This window comes from Opisthocomus hoazin, chromosome 15 (genome assembly GCF_030867145.1).
Source record: "Opisthocomus hoazin isolate bOpiHoa1 chromosome 15, bOpiHoa1.hap1, whole genome shotgun sequence".
In the NCBI taxonomy this organism is placed as follows: domain Eukaryota; kingdom Metazoa; phylum Chordata; class Aves; order Opisthocomiformes; family Opisthocomidae; genus Opisthocomus; species Opisthocomus hoazin.
In genome coordinates this window covers 18,191,120-18,207,336 of record NC_134428.1, presented here as the reverse complement: position 1 = coordinate 18,207,336, position 16,217 = coordinate 18,191,120, and the positions used below count along the sequence as shown (strand labels likewise).

Here is a 16,217-nt window from a genome sequence, read left to right as displayed (position 1 = left end):
TGGGGACGCAGGGAAGAGAGGAAGAAGGGATTTAAATAAAAGATTTTTGCTCATTGGGCCAATGAATTAGATCTTAAATCACTACTTAATTTGTTATGGTTTTTTACCTAAGGAGCCAGGTCACAATCCAGGAACACAGTATGACAGTCCTAAAATTATTTAGGTGAACGAAGAGCTCAGTTATTCTGGCATCAGTAGTTGTTAATTATTATGCAGCCTTTTTAACTGAAAAGTCTGAAGGTTTTAGTCTATCTAGAATTTCCATTTACATACGAAAACTCACTCCACAGACTGCATTCAACTGCACAACACCACCAGCACCACCACCAAATAGCACCTTCATAATGTGCTGCTGGAAAAGATGAAAACTCTTTAGGTCAAAAAAGTTATTGTAACAGTCCTCCGTACCATTTCAGCTAGCAAATGTAAAGCTTTCCTGACCAATTCCATTCCCCACTGCGTGTTTACCATCTCCTAGATCTAACCACTCACTCACTCAGTTTGAATGATGGAACCTACTCCAACAACGCTCCCCAACTTGCTTTTAAGTGAATATCTCAGATTTTGAAATTTCACTACATTCAAGAAGCAATCGGAGTAAGTAAAAGGCCAGCTACAGTAACTCTGGCCACCAGTTTCACCATCCTAGTTTTTCCACATTTAGAAGATACAATTACAGAAACAGCACACTGTACATACAGACATATGAACACAGACTGCCATAGCAATTGTATGAAGATCACACTGTCTGTGTCATCCTTCAGCTTCCTAGAGTTTTTATTTATACGGAAATTTTACAGTAACACCTGGGGGAAAAAAGTAATATTTCAATCAGCTTTGTAGTCACACAATTCCATCTGAAAATGTTTCCTTAGACTTCTCTCCTCCCTCAAGATGTGATAGCAGATTCCTTCTCAAGTGGCTGGTGTGCACCTCCCCCTCAACACAAATAGGTTTTAAACCAACACTAAAAAAAATTGCAGGTTTAGGAGACTAAACACACAACTACATAGAAAACATCAACAGAAGACATTAAAAGCAGAATTCACAATTAAATGCGATTCAGGGACCACTAAATTGTTCTAGAGGTGCCACAGTGTGGTTTGAAAGACTATTGCTATAAAAAGATCTGCAAGATATCTGCAATCATGACATTCGAGGAAACATGAATCCCAGAAGAAGAATACGAAGGCCTGACCTGAATAAAATGTGTTTAACTGAAAAATGCACAATTTTTAAGCTCAAACATAAGAAACAAATTCTACTCCATTAGAGAACATCTAGATTAAACACAAAGCAATGACCAAATTCAGATTTAAAAGCTCTCCTTGCAATGACAGGAAAGAGTAATGAAAATCCATTAAGCCACTTCCAAGTTTTGAGGATAATAAAAAGCCAATCTAATCTCCTTCTAACTTAAAAACCAAATAAATTAATAAAATGCCCCCAAATTTTTTTCCTTGTTGCAATTATACATTTCAACACTTACTATAATTTACTAATAAAACTTAATAGAATTATGAGACTTCTGGTAATCTACACGAAACAACACTGAAACAGTATTCCCTTCAGTGTCATATTGCTAAGAGCACACAGTGTTTTCGTTACACTGTGCAACTTTCCAATTATAAGAAAATTGATCAGCTTCCCATAGCTCAACATTGAGGCCATTGGTTTTGGTGAGAGAGATTTTCATGTGACCTCAACTGGTAAATACTGAACTTTTTTTCATAAATTATATTTAAAATTAATTGGGATTATATTATTGTTACCTATAGTTTTCAAAAGATTATGTTACAAGCTTCAAACATTAGTGAAAAAAAGAGGGATTGTGTTGCTGAGCTCATAAGCAATTCCAATGAAGAACAGATTTCTAAGCAGAAAATCCTGAGGAAAAAAGAATAAAAATCAATGAGCTATTCCTACACCAGCCTGTATAGAATAGGCTTTAAAGTAACTGTTGTCAACAGGTAAGAAGGTCCTCTCACTAAGATTTGTAAAAAATATTCAATATACATATAATTTCATTAGCTTGTAACAAAACATCAGTGTGTAATCAGTTATGGCAACATTTACAACTGAATGAGTTCTGTAATTTCAAAACATTAAAACTATTTATTTCTTGTCTTCCCACATAAAAGCACTCATTAACTTACATTTCCATCACTCCGTTGTCCACCTTTGTGTGTAATAACTACAACTTCCATCCACTTACGCAGGTGTTGCTATAAAGACAGGATACTTGGTATTATTCTTCTAATTATACCATTCCATTTTAGCAAGTCACAGCATATGCTCAAGAAAAGAAGTAGTAGAGACAGAAATGATTGTTTGAAGGAAATAAAGGGAAAAATGATTAGTTTCATTCTCTCAGATTGAAGAGTTTACCGTTGCTAAAAGTCCTCTCCATATTCAAGAGACCAGGGGTTATAACAGTACATACATTAAAGGGCACAACAATCCGAAGTCTGATATACAATGATGATTGGCTTACATTTGTTTAACAATTTGCTTGATAGGTATGCTTTTAAATATTTAAATATCTATGGCAAAAGGATAAAGAATTCACACACGCAGTTTAAGAACTGCAAATAAGCAGGGCAATACTGTCTGTTCACTCTGAGGGTGACGGAGCACTGGAACAGGCTGCCCAGGGAGGTTGTGGAGTCTCCTTCTCTGGAGATATTCAAGACCCGCCTGGACAAGGTCCTGTGCAGCCTGCTGTAGGTGACCCTGCTTCGGCAGGGTGGTTGGACTGGATGATCCCCAGAGGTCCCTTTCAACTCCTAACATTCTGTGATTCTGTGTGATTCTGTCTGCCATTTTATAACTCAAGAAAACACCCAAAAAGGTTTAGCCCAGTAGGAAGTAAAACATATTTTTGAGGGCTTCCTCAGTATATTAAGCTGCTGGCACCTTGCTTAACCATAAATTTGTCCAAGCAGACCTTAGCATAACTAGGTATGTCTTCACTAGAAAAGAACTTCTCTTAACTTTCTGGTTTAGTAGGTCTTCAGAAATTAACTCAAAATGTTTAAAGATTTTTTTTTTTCTATTAATTGTGAAAGAAAAATCTTTTAGTTCCAACCTGTATATTAATGCACTACTGAATTGTTCTTTGACTTTTCAAAAAACTGAACATTAGCTAAAAGAAAATTTCTTCTGGAAGAGCTAAAGCAGACTTTACTGGACTTACCATCATCTGATCACAGAATTTATCATTAAAAGAGTTTGGAAAAAGTCTAGTGACAGATGTCAGACGATTCACAACATTCAGTGTCAGACTTCGATAGTCTCCCAACATCATAAGCAATGGTCTCATGTGTGTATGAATTTGATCAACTTCTATGGTAGCTCCTTCCAAGAACTGCAAGAGAGTACAGGATTAAGATACAGATGAAGAGGGGAGCAACTTCTGTGCAAGCACCTTTCATAAAATGAATTCTGCTGACTTGACTTTTCTTATTCGGTATTTTCAGAATGCAATAGCTTAAACAATATTTATTGCTGGAAATATATATAGGGACAACATGGGTTTCGGAAACACTGAAGTATTTCTGACACACAGTAGGATATTCCATAAAATAATCAAATAGAAGATCTTCATTACAGATGGACTGAAAAATTGCCACAGCTATGAATTAAATATACAGCTATGGACAAACTACTTAAGACACTCCTTTAGTAAGAACTGCCTGTGAATCTGACCAAAGGCAATCTGCATGCATCCTGAGTAACATAAAAAGTCCACGGAACCTGGCTGCAAGCAGCCAGAAAGAGCATTTCCTGTCATAACCAAACATCCAGTGGGCATGCATTCATCACGGGAGGAAAAAAAAAAAAAAAAAATTAGAAAGATCCTATACCAAATGCACAGGTCAGAACAACCCTTATTTGCTCCCTCCTACCTCTCAACTCAACTGTATTGTGAGCAAGCCATAAACAGTAAGTATATTCTCTTTCATAACCAGAGTGACATGAAAAGACATCTGACCTCTAATCAGTCAACGGCCTAAACAAACGCAAATCACCAGTATTACCACAGTTAATTCCCTGTCACATGTCAGCCAATCCACACATCATCACAAAGAAAACTAAGTATTTTTATTATCATTTTCTATATTTAGAAGAATGCTATTAAAATCTTGCCGAATCAGAATTAAGCCTATCTACTGGGCAACAAACCATGAGGAGAGAATATACTTGTCCATGTCTACCCACCTTTTTTAGACTACACCCTAGCAGTCACAGAGCAGACAGTGTAGTGTAGCAACACGTTAAGGATACTAATTCTGACCTCAAACAGTACAGCCACAGTCCTGTTCCTTAAGGTAACCGCCATACTGTGATGCAGAGCCTAACTCTGCTATATTGCTTACTTTTCCAAAACTAACTATGGAGTCTCTACCACTTAATTAAGAACAAAGAAGAAACATTAGAAAAACTTTTATAATGAAGCCAGGCATGAACATCTGCAGAACCACTGGTAAGGACTGATTCTGTTTATTTAAAAAAGAAGATACATTTACAAAGAACAGACAGCCAGAAAGACTGAAAAACTTACCATGGTCCTTGTCCAAGAGCTTATAATGCTTAATTTCAACAGAATTAATTTTTATGGTTAAGTTCAAACCCCCCAAAACCCACATCTGAGAGAAACTTAATTATACTGGTGTCACTAACTAAAACACAAGGGAGTATCCATTATTTCATGTAAATAACTTTCTCAAGAAGCTTTGTAACAAGGAAATAAAGCAGAGAGAACAACGGCCTCAAAAGAAACATTGTTTTAATACACTAACCTTTCTCATGCATGCTTCTCCTGCCTCCTGTAGTTCATTATTTGTTGAATTAAGTGCCTTGAAAAGTGCAGCAATGATTTTCTCTCTTGACTGAGGCAAGTAATTGCAGGCAGCCAGAGCATCTGCAAATATCAAAGTAAATTTGTTCTCTTTGTTCACTCAATTTCAAAAGAGAGGGGAAAAAACTGCTAATTCTACATTTCTTCTCTTCAAGTTTCTTTTATTTCGTCTTAAATTACAGACAGCTAAAGCACAGCATGCTTCGCCAAAAGCAACAGGCATCATACAATATTAAAAGAACGGAAATTCTATTAACAGTGTTCTAAAGTTTTCTTAATGTTCTATAACATAATCAGTCTAAAAATATTTTGGGTTCACTTCAGAAACTAAATCCTAGTCATTAACAAAGCAGTGATACTTTCCCATTACCCTCCATTAAACTGTGACCTCTAGAGAGCAGCCACCAGCCTTCAAGCACTGTAGTTTTCTGCTGATCTTGGGAAGAAGACTGCCTGTTGCTCACAAGGACACTTACCTACCTCGAATTTTGTTTAGGAAGTTTTACTTACTTAAGGCTGCAATTCGAAGAGGTACAAGTGATGGAAGACTTTTGTAACAAGGTAGTTTCATTAAGGCAACATCTTCAGCCTCACACAAATTCAGTAACTAGGGAAAAAAAAAAAACCACCCAACTATTTTAGCATAGCACTGTGAATCATCTGAAATGGTATTATTCTTCTGAGTCTTGTTTCCTCAAACAGTCAAGTTTAGGCAACCACACTAATCCACCTACGAATTTCACCAACAGGCAAACATTCTACTCAAAAGTAGGGTGTAAGTTCCCATGAATGCCAGTGGTTAGCCAGAGGCAAGAAAGCCCATTAGCACTGCCACCAGAGCAGTCAGGTAAAAATTAGCCGTTTTGCGTTTTGTTGCCCAATACCTACCTGGTCTATTTGCAAACAGGCTGCTCATAAGATAAAAGAACAGGTCTACAGAAAAGCTTGCCTCCTGAATGGCAGTAATAGTACTGAATATATTGAGGAAAGGGGTGAGAGAACAGGAGATTAATAGCAAAAAAATGTGCTGAAAATGTCTTTGGTAATTCTAATGGCCATGGGTCACTGCTCAGAGGGACAATTCTTTCCTACAGAGCTCTCCTGTTTGCAGACAAGTATTTTTAATATATGTGTATGTTTTTTTTAGAACACACTGAATAGGCTGAAACAAAGTTATGCAAGTAAACAATGTGCAGGTTGCACCTACATCCAGGAATACTATTAACATTCAGACCTTCACAATGCCAATACGTCACTCTCACCTTTACAGACACTTTTTCAATCTACAACACTTTGTTCTTGTCTTCAGGAAAAAACAGAGGATCCTCTGCATTGACAACTATACCCCTTACCTGCCTTGCTAATTGCAACTACTGTTGGTATCAAAGACCTACTGAATTTAAGTTTGAACAAGACAGTTAGGAAACCAACGCACTAGACAGTTTCTCTGTTGGATCTACAGACTAGTCTTATATCTGTTTTTACTCAAACTGTTAGGGACTCCAAAATCTTAAAAAACAATATCTATGTTTTGACAGTATACTGTGCACAAAATAAGACCTATATATGCAAGTCAGGGCTACTAGACCAGGAATATAACAGCAAAGATAATTTAATATATTTCACACACATTAGAATATTCTGCTTAGCTCAGAGCTATTACATTGTGGATAAAGGCAGACCTCAGTTTGCATTTCAAAAGGTAAACTCTTATATTTCCGTGGAAGTTTAAAATGCACAGAGGAAATATGTATTTTTAAACATGGAAGTTCTAACACCATCACTACTTAAGTATCTACTATCAAATACGAAAACATGAAGTACCTCTGTGTAGAAAACCTTGTGTTCCACAACATTCAGATCCATTGTAAACAATCGGGGTTGCAGGGTTGTGCAAAATGTGTTTCCCTCCATCAGGCCAATCTGGGCATTTGCAGGTTGATGCCTAAGTAAATGCTTTTTAGGAGGAACCATGTCTTGGAGAACCTACACAAAGTAATTTAGATTACTGAATTAGCAGCCTATTCAAATGACCCCACAGACCCAGCCCCTACAAAGACATCATAGTCACGGCTGCATGTTTCTATCCATTTGCTACTGTGGGTCCAAATGCACCTCTTTAGAAATCACTAAGCAGGAAAAATATTTCTCTGAACTAATTTAATCCATAGTCAGTTAGTGAAACAACTCAGTATCTCTAATTATTACATATTCTCTGTGAAGAGGTCTATGATATTTAGCAACTTCACATGTTATGAATAACAAAGAAATTCAAAGATATAAGCATTTCAAACATTCAAGTCCAGAAAAAAGAATACTTTAAGCTCCCAAAACATCAGAAAAACAAAAACAGTCATTTAAGTTTTTTCCATCACACAAACTTCCCACTCTCCTCCATAAACACCTTTAGCAAAATAAGATATCAATTAGAGCGTGTCTCTGTATGTTCCCAACCACTGCAATTTCGTATGTTGTGGTGGCCCTTAGGGCTTGCGTACATTTACTTGTTTTCAAGAGAAAGAATGCCATTAGCTTTAAGGGCTATCTAGCAAAAAGTTACTTCAACCATGTTTGATCTTTACAGTCTCTTTCTGGAGAGGGAAAAGCATAGCAATACACCCCCTGTTTAGAGAATAGCACAAAACTGAGCTTCATAAAACAGTATCCGCCTGGCTTAGCCTACACCTGATTGGTGGTTAGATGAGCGGTCCCTAATTTCGGGAAGCAAATCAACCTGAAGACTCCATAAACACTGGCTAAGTACTCAGGCACAGCTTGCATGAATCTCTACAGTACTCCAGCCACAGTGTTTTAGAACAATGAAACCTAGCAAATGACAAACATATGCTATCAAAGCACTAAGAACTTAATTCACTCGTGGGAAAATGTACTCAGAAAAGCATTTCACAAATCCAAACTGGTAAACAACTTTAAACTCACTTTCAGTAAGTACTTCTGCTTACCTCTTTATGTGGCTCCATAATCACCGTGACACTTTTTCCAGTGACCTGTGCAAGTACCTGTAACGAATGCATGGCCTGTTTTCTCACAGTAGAGTTTGGAGAGGTTACTTCTCGAACAAGGTCATGTGTTACATGATGGAAAGACTTCTCCTGTGCTGCTAGGATTTCTTCTGTTTTTTCTTCATCTTTCAGAGGAGTTGCACATCTAATCAAAAGCTGTTCTAATGTGGTCTTTGCCATAGCAACTGCTCCATTAGAAACCTGAGGTATCATAGATTATTTTTATGAAATAAGTACAGAACAAAGATCACAAATCTACACACTACTCATCAATTAATTTAGCATTTGATTTTAGTGAATCCTCTGCAAACAGCTAAAAAAATAAAGCTTATAAAGCTTAAACAGAACACAAATTCACCTAGTCTTCCCACCAATCATTACAAAACTGTGACCTGCAATGCAACACAATTTTATCAACAAGCTCAAGCACTGGAACCCTTAGCAATGTTGTCATCCTATGATTCACAACTGAGAAGAGGTCAAGCAGCTGATACTTTAGATATGTGTAACTACATACATTTTTTTTGATAAGATGAACACCTTTCAAACTAAACACACAAAGCAGAAAAAAAGTGGTTTTCATGCAAGTGACAGTGAACTTGGTGTTCTTTCACTGATCTGAATGCGCCCTGTACATTCCTACTCTGAAAGAGGCAAGTGTAATTCCAACAGCTTTGGCAAAGTTACATGGAAAAAAAAAAAACAAAAACAGACCTTGTTCTTAACTTCAGGTTTTCGTTTGACTAAAATTCAGTTGTAACTATCGCAGATACAATACATTCTGAAGTTAAGTAAAATCAAGATTAGCAAGAGTTCAACCTGTGCGAATTTAACAACAAAAAAGTTTACTACTTGGTATCATTCATTCAATAAATACCTCTCCAGTTAGATCCATCATAACAAAGAGAAGTGCCTTCAGGAAAGTCTGCTGGTTCTGGAGGACCCAAATTAGTGGCAGTCGTTCCATAAGAAATTTAATTGACACAACACCTCCTAGTTTAGCATACCAAGCTTGTTCATAACAGCAAGCACATAAACGTTCCACAATGTACGAAAACAAGGGAAGCTGACAAGCCTGGAAACAAAGAAATGTATCAGTTTGCTTTTTCAGCTCACTGGTAGCCTCCAAAGTTTTAGAAGCAAAATTGCATTAGCTGAAACAAGATAACTTAAATACTTTAATAAAAAAAATATATATATATATGCATTACCCTTTCCTTTGAACCCAAAATAATGCTGGCAACATCAAATATCACTGCTAGAGCAACCTCTCCTATTTTGCAGAGCTCCTTCTCCTCGTATGCCATGCAGATTGCTATGGCATCAATAAGCACCAAGGGATCCATGCCTTTTGACCCATTTTCTTCACTATGAAACATGGCTGTGCTAGGCTGGCTTCCAACCTGATAGCACTGCAGCAAAAAAGGACCTATAATTTTATTGGGGAAGAAAAGAGAGGAGAGAAAAAAAGACAAAACAATGGATATTTCAATACGAATAGTCTTTCAATTAGATTTTACTACTCCTCTGACTAGCTGATGGCAAAACCAGTAAGCACTGTGTCTACCTGCATATAAATAGACTGTAAGGCACTCTTCATTCTTAGAAGGAAAAAGATTACATCTGCTTGGATATTTTCTTTTATGCACTAGATTAGGCATTGCAAGAAGATTTAAGTAAAATGAAGAATCATAAAAATTCAAGCTACGTTAGTGTCACAATGAAGAGTGATATGCTTATAATATGTCTTTTCCCAAATTACTTGTCATACAGCCCAACTCCAAACAAAAGTTTTCTTCACAGATACAAGATACTGCAGGGCTCTACCATTTACTTTGTTCCTATGATGGTCCTTCAAAACCAGAAGTGGAAGCAATCCAACTACAGACCATCCGCAAAAATAACCGTGTACATCAAGTTACACAAATGCTCTGGAAATATAAACTGTTCCAAGCTGTAATTATTTCATTGGCTGCAGCATTTTAAATGTATTGTTAGGTGATTGATTGTTTTTTAAACCTTATTAATTTTTCACTGCTCAAAAGAATTAAAACGTAATTCAGCCATCAAACAAAAACCAACATATCTACCCAGAAGCAACTGCAACATCATGACTTTCTTAAAAGAAATTATTATCAGAAAAGTATAAACTCCTCCACCCCTCTCATGACAGTCCACACAATCTCTATTACACTTTACTTACCGCATTGCTGAGCAACTGCCACCATTGTGTAATGGCGGATTAAGCTGGCTACAAAAGGCAGAGCACTAGGCCTCAGATCTTTGATGACTGCTGACATGAATGCCCCCGTCAATGCCTGTTCAAATGTTTTACGAGCTGGAGTATCCTGAGCTTTGTATCGATGTGAAATAATCACACTGGGTATGGACTTCTCTGTAAAGCTGAATGACAAAATTAAGTTCCTTATAATCCCAAACTGCAGTACTGGCAGCTCAATCACGAGCTTTGTCAAGTACTTGATTTAAAGTTTGCTCTCGATATCTAACTCTTTCTCCACCTCTCATTTTCCCCTCATTTTGATAGAGCTAGACCAGTTCACTCAGTCCGTATTAATTTTGTCAACCACTGGTCTCAAACATGATGGATAGCTCAATTTCATCAGGAACATTTAAAGCCAATGCTTCAGAAGAAGCCACGCATATTACAAATAATAGGTACACAGGCATCACACTGCAACTCAATTACAGAATGTCATTTTCAATATTTTGACATTTTTCCCTTTTTTAAAATGACATTTGATTTTAATCTCGAAAGACTGAAATATTATTTATCAAATCACTGCCCAACAAAACCTATTCATTGAAAAGCTATATTTACGTCAAGTCTAACAAGTCCAAATTACAAAAGCTACTATACTCTTTACATTACTTTACACTAAGAGTCAAAGTCAGCACACACTTCGTGGGCAAAGATGTCAAAGTTGTCTAAAAGCAATAAACTCATTAAGTATCAATGACTAAAATTGTAAAAGGTGTAAAAAAAAAAAAAATCAATAAAAAGCCCCCACACCAAGAGAAACATACGTTATGTGCATAACTATGCTATAGTTTATTCACTAAATGAAACTGAATTTTATATCTCTTTCACTTTAGTAAAAACAAAACATCACATTAATCTTTAAAACACAATTAAGAACCAGAGTATTCCAACTGTTTAAATATACTAAACTAAAATTAATTTTAAAAAAAAGTCTGATCATATGTAATAGGTGATACACTGGACTGCCATTAGGGGAAGAAAACTAAAGTACTGAACATTAACACTCGTCACTGGCATTAAATAACACGCTGACAAAATTCTTCTTACTAGAAAGTCCTGCAGTGATTTAAAAGGAAACAGGATAAACCCACTGCCTAGACTAACCATTGTCTCTAAATTACGTTGTTCTAAAGACACTATAAATTTTGACATAATTTACGTTTAAAGAATTGTCATACTTGGGATGTGCAAGAAGTTGGTATAATGCATGTTTATTATCATCCAGGCTCATCATAGCTACTAAAAAACACTTGATTACTTCCCACGCTTGCCTCCGATAATACGGCTCTGTGTTAGCACTCTTCAAACAGTCTAGAGCAGTCTCAATTGCCTATAATGAAAAAAGACAGACAGTAATCAAACACTTCTCATTCTTAGTATAAGGTGATTAATCAAGGCAACAGTATATTTAATACATATTAAAAGTAACTTTAAAAGTATGTACAATTTGGACTGCCTAAGTTCAGAAATGCAGAGAATGTCAGAGAGAGCAGACTTATGGAATTTCCTGTGCTTTTAGAAATGCAGCGTTTCACGGCAGATACATGTATTTCCATGGTCAGAAAGCATTCGAAGTCACCAGTAAAGTATACCTTCATTCTCTTTCTCCCTCCTCCAGAAAATTTTCCTCACATTCCCTCCAGCAACAATTGCTGTTCCTAACCCCTACATACTGTAAGTATACAATGCGTTTATCCCCATATATAAATGGTACCAAAAAAATGGTCTACCTTAAAAACTACTTTGTCATATTTTCCATGCAAATCAAGAGCTACATCATACATGATGAAATGTCCCTGTAAGCAACTTCTAAATACCATTTACTTAATTGAAATACTACTTCTCTTTTCATTTGCAAGAAGATATATTTATTATATTTGAGAATAAATCAAATAATCTTTTAAAACATGAAAGCGATAAAAAGAGGGGTACAGCTTTCTGGAAAATTTCTATTTTGCATCTATATAAACACAGCTAGATACTTTCTATCCTTCCCAAAAAAAAACAAAGGAAGAAATTCTAAATAAATGAGACAGACATTAAGTAAAAAGCATGTAAAAATTGTTTTGAAGTGCACAAAATAAGGATTTTCAATACCTGATCAATTGTAAATAAAATCTAACCATCCATGCTTAAACAGGATTATGCAGAAAAAGGCTCTGCTACAAAGAAGTAGGTATACTCCTTCTTTGAAAGAAAAAACATCTTTCCACTTACTGACTTCACTAGCTGTCACCCCATCACTGTTTGAATAACCTTATCAGCATCTCAATGAAAAGAACAATGAATTTTACACAGACCACAGAAGACTACCAAAGCACTGAAAAAACCATGGACTTCTCATTTTCAATTTATTCCACTTTTTTCTTTTAATTTGACATTTCCTTTTTATAGATACAAAGTATTCAGCAGATAACACTGTTTCTTGGTCAACACCAAGAAGCTGAAGATCATTCCATATCATTCACCAACATAAGATGCATAAATACTTTGGAAAACTTGGTATGAATTAAACCTAGCAGGATAGGAATGTCAGCAATTACAGTGTTTATATGTATTCAACTCGTCAGTTTCAATACAGAGGAGAAATCAATAAAGCTATCTGCATTTTATGAATCATTTTTCCAAGCTATTTTTGGCTCCATACAGCCAACTGGCTTTAGAGAGCCAGCTGCCCATAAAGAAAATTGTTTATTACATTCAGATCATACCTACTTACAAAAGTGTAATTGAAAAGGTAAGTATTAAAACTCTACAGGCCAAATTAACTCAGAATCTAGCTTCACTCCCAGATCCCAAGACACAGACACAGTGAGAATGCTGCAATCAGTGAGCACTAAGCATTTGTCATACATGGAGACTGTCAGATTAAAGTCAGTACAAGTACAAAGTGGTTTTGCAGCTATAAGAAGTACTGCACCCAACCTACAGACAACAAACAAAACCAAATCATTGGAGTCATTAGAATAATGATCACTGAAGCATTTCTACAAGAAGTTTTTGGTACACTTCAGAAAGAAAATAGGGAAGTTTTAGAGTAGATTCCCACTCCTAATCCAAGTACACCAAAAGTCAGGAAGGAGGAAAAAAAATGCACAGACAGTATTTACTTGTGCCGGATTAGCTCCCTATCCTATCACTTTGCAAAAGGAGAACAGCACGCTGTCCTGGTTTTGTCTGGGACAGACTTAACTTTCCTCCCAGTACCTGCTGTGTTTTGAATTTAGTACAAGAAGAATATTGGTAACATTGATGTTTTTAGTTGTTGCTAAGAAACCAAGGACTTTCTCTAGTCCCATATTCAACTAATGAGCAGGTGTGCAGGAGCCAGGACGGAGCACAGCCACGCAGCTAGCCCAAGCTGGCCCATGGAAATATTCCATACCAGTATGAGTATATAAAAGGGAGTTGGCCGGGGGGGCATGGTTTTTTTTTTCCCCCCCCTCAGAGTTCAAATTCTCTCTTGTCCAGGAGTTCTAACTTTTCCAGGAGGTTTGCAAAATTCACAAAAATTCATGAGTTCCAGGTTCCACAGTCACTGCCTGGGGACTGGCTGTGAATCGGTCACTGAGTGGTGAGAAAATTGAATTGTATATAGTTTGTTTCGCATACTCAGTATTGTTATTGTTAGTATTCATATTTCCTTTGTTGTCTTACCGAACTGTCTTTATCTCAACCCATGAGTTTTACCATTTGTGCATTTCTCCTCCCCATCCCGGTGCAGGGGAAGAGGAGGGGTGAGCGAGCAGTTGTCTGGTGCCAAGTTGCTGGCTGCCGGGCTAAACCACAACAAATTTAAGTCTATTAATTTATGGGTGACAAATAAAACAGTTTAAAGGGAAAATAAAGAAAGAACAGGTTGGCTAGCTTCTCCTAATAGTGCATGTCAAAACGAAGCAAGAAATTAGTGTAGGTCAACCTGCCTTATATGGAGACTCTCAACTGATCACTACATAGTAAAAAAACTCTTTGCAGTGATTCCTGAATCAACTTTTTGTACTTTACCTGTCAAGTATGGCAACTTAAAAATTATTTCAAAAAATAAAAAACAAACAAACACACCACTCCATAAGTGGGTTTAGATTCTGCTTCTTCATTACAACAAAAATTAGAGAACTCGTTGCCTAACTAGCGTGATATAAAAAAAAAAATCAAGTACGCATGAGATCCTAAAGCCTACTTTTAATCATGTAAACTCTATAATGTTAGATCATTAACTCCTATCTCGAACTGGCAGACATACCTCACATTTTATCAAGGTTTTACAAGCAAATATACTTCCGAAAAATCTGTAATAAAGGAAAACTGAGTAAGATGGTTTCTCCGCATGGAAAATAACTTAAGCTCTTACCTTTTCCATTGGGAGCTGAATTGATGCTTTACAGTCTGAAAATTCTATCGTAATACTGGGGCCTTGGATTTCAGTGACTACATATTGCAGTTTCTGGGACTCCTTTAACATCTTCCTGTTACTTCCACCAAATTTACCAAGTACACGATAAGCCACATGGGAAATGCTGTCTGCAGGATTGCGCAGCGTACGCCACAAAGCCTGTAAGTATTTTAAGTGTTACATGGTCAGATGAGTTTCGCTTCAAAATTTTTCAAGTTGTAACGTAAAAAAACATCAAGTGAAACACTTATTCTTGTATCTGGGTAATCGATCCTGCATAACTTCCAGAAAATACTTTTCTAGATTCAATAAAAGCAGTCTCAGTTTGCAACAGTTCAAGTGCTTTGTAACAAGGTTGTCCTAAATGCAGTTTTAGATTAGATTAGTGTGATCAGCTACAAAATCTTTGCCACACTGACATGTAATATCATGTTTATGACGAATATTAGATAAACAACATTACCAATTAAAAAAAAAAAAAAAAAAAAAAACAAAAAACAGGCCAGTTAAGGCTGAAATGAATTAACCTTCAAGAGCTGGTTTTGAAACATAAAAAGCAGATAAAGTAAACATTATGTTTAAAGGACGAAGTATATGCAAGCACTGTATTAGGGGACACAGCCACATTTAAAACACTGTTAAAACAAATTTCAGCCACATCATCTTCATTGTATATATGAGACTTCAAAGCTGTGAATCCTATGTTGGAGGTAATTAGCTTTTCTTGTTTGTTTTTTTAAAAATTACAAATTTTAATCATTTTCTGTACCAACTCATCTTAAACATAGTAATATTCTTGCTATTGAGTCTCCAGTCTTATCTTTAATCCCTTAACAGTGTGTATAGAAAAAATTATTAATTCACTTTTAAATTTTTCCAGAGTTTTCAGTTTAACAGCACACCACCAAATGGCCTTTTACAGACAAATCAGACTGGTACGGTTCTCATTACAGAATTTTCTCACACAAACTTCTAATAATATTTAGTGAATCAATGACCTCTTGTGGTGTAACACAAAACAACATATTTACCTGCATTAGCTCAGCTCGAACTGGCTGAATGTGATCATAAAGAAAGTCAGGCTGCAAGTTATCCACACACAATTCAAGCGTTCTTAAGCCTTGGCTAACCAGGGTCTGAGATCCATTGAGAGCCGACACTAAGGGGTCCATCAACATTGGCAGGTAAGGCAGCAATGAGCTCAAACGAACGGGCACAGTGAGGCAGAGCTCTACAAACAAGTCTTTCATGTGTTGTTTATGAAGGCCACTTTGTAACATATTAAGCCCTAAAAATCATTAAAAAGTTATACGCTCACCGGAAAAAGACAGTCCACGGTTTATTGTTAAAAATTGCTATTTCCCACATTCTGAATAACCTGACATTTTTAAGTTCTGTAAAGTTTATATCTCTGTAAATAACGTATTTACAAAATATAATACCATTCATAATAATAACTTACACCTAAGGATTTCATGCTGTGAATGCTTTTGTAGCTACATGCATATACAAAAAAAGAATATCTATGCATATTCTAAAATTCAGTATTAGACTGAAAAAAGTAGCATTTGAATACAGCAGACAAAAAACAGAAAAAGATAATTTGACTCAAACATCAGCCTTGTATCAATAAAAAAACATCCTAGACACAGAAAAAAT

The 16,217-nt window shown here is 36.2% G+C and overlaps 1 protein-coding gene across 1 annotated transcript in view; it reads right to left on the bottom strand.

Moving 5' to 3' along the window:
• The window catches only part of TRRAP (transformation/transcription domain associated protein), a 101,282-nt gene that overhangs the window by 63,353 nt on the left and 21,712 nt on the right, over positions 1-16,217 (bottom strand). The window contains exons 21-33 of the mRNA XM_075436054.1: positions 15,590-15,846; positions 14,517-14,717; positions 11,344-11,495; positions 10,088-10,287; positions 9,096-9,313; positions 8,762-8,959; positions 7,825-8,085; positions 6,686-6,847; positions 5,372-5,468; positions 4,803-4,924; positions 3,197-3,367; positions 2,157-2,225; positions 284-352 (exon numbers count right to left, since the gene is read on the bottom strand). Of these exons, the coding sequence (XP_075292169.1) occupies positions 284-352; positions 2,157-2,225; positions 3,197-3,367; positions 4,803-4,924; positions 5,372-5,468; positions 6,686-6,847; positions 7,825-8,085; positions 8,762-8,959; positions 9,096-9,313; positions 10,088-10,287; positions 11,344-11,495; positions 14,517-14,717; positions 15,590-15,846 (2,177 nt within the window). The remainder of the gene's footprint in view (positions 1-283; positions 353-2,156; positions 2,226-3,196; positions 3,368-4,802; positions 4,925-5,371; positions 5,469-6,685; positions 6,848-7,824; positions 8,086-8,761; positions 8,960-9,095; positions 9,314-10,087; positions 10,288-11,343; positions 11,496-14,516; positions 14,718-15,589; positions 15,847-16,217) is intronic.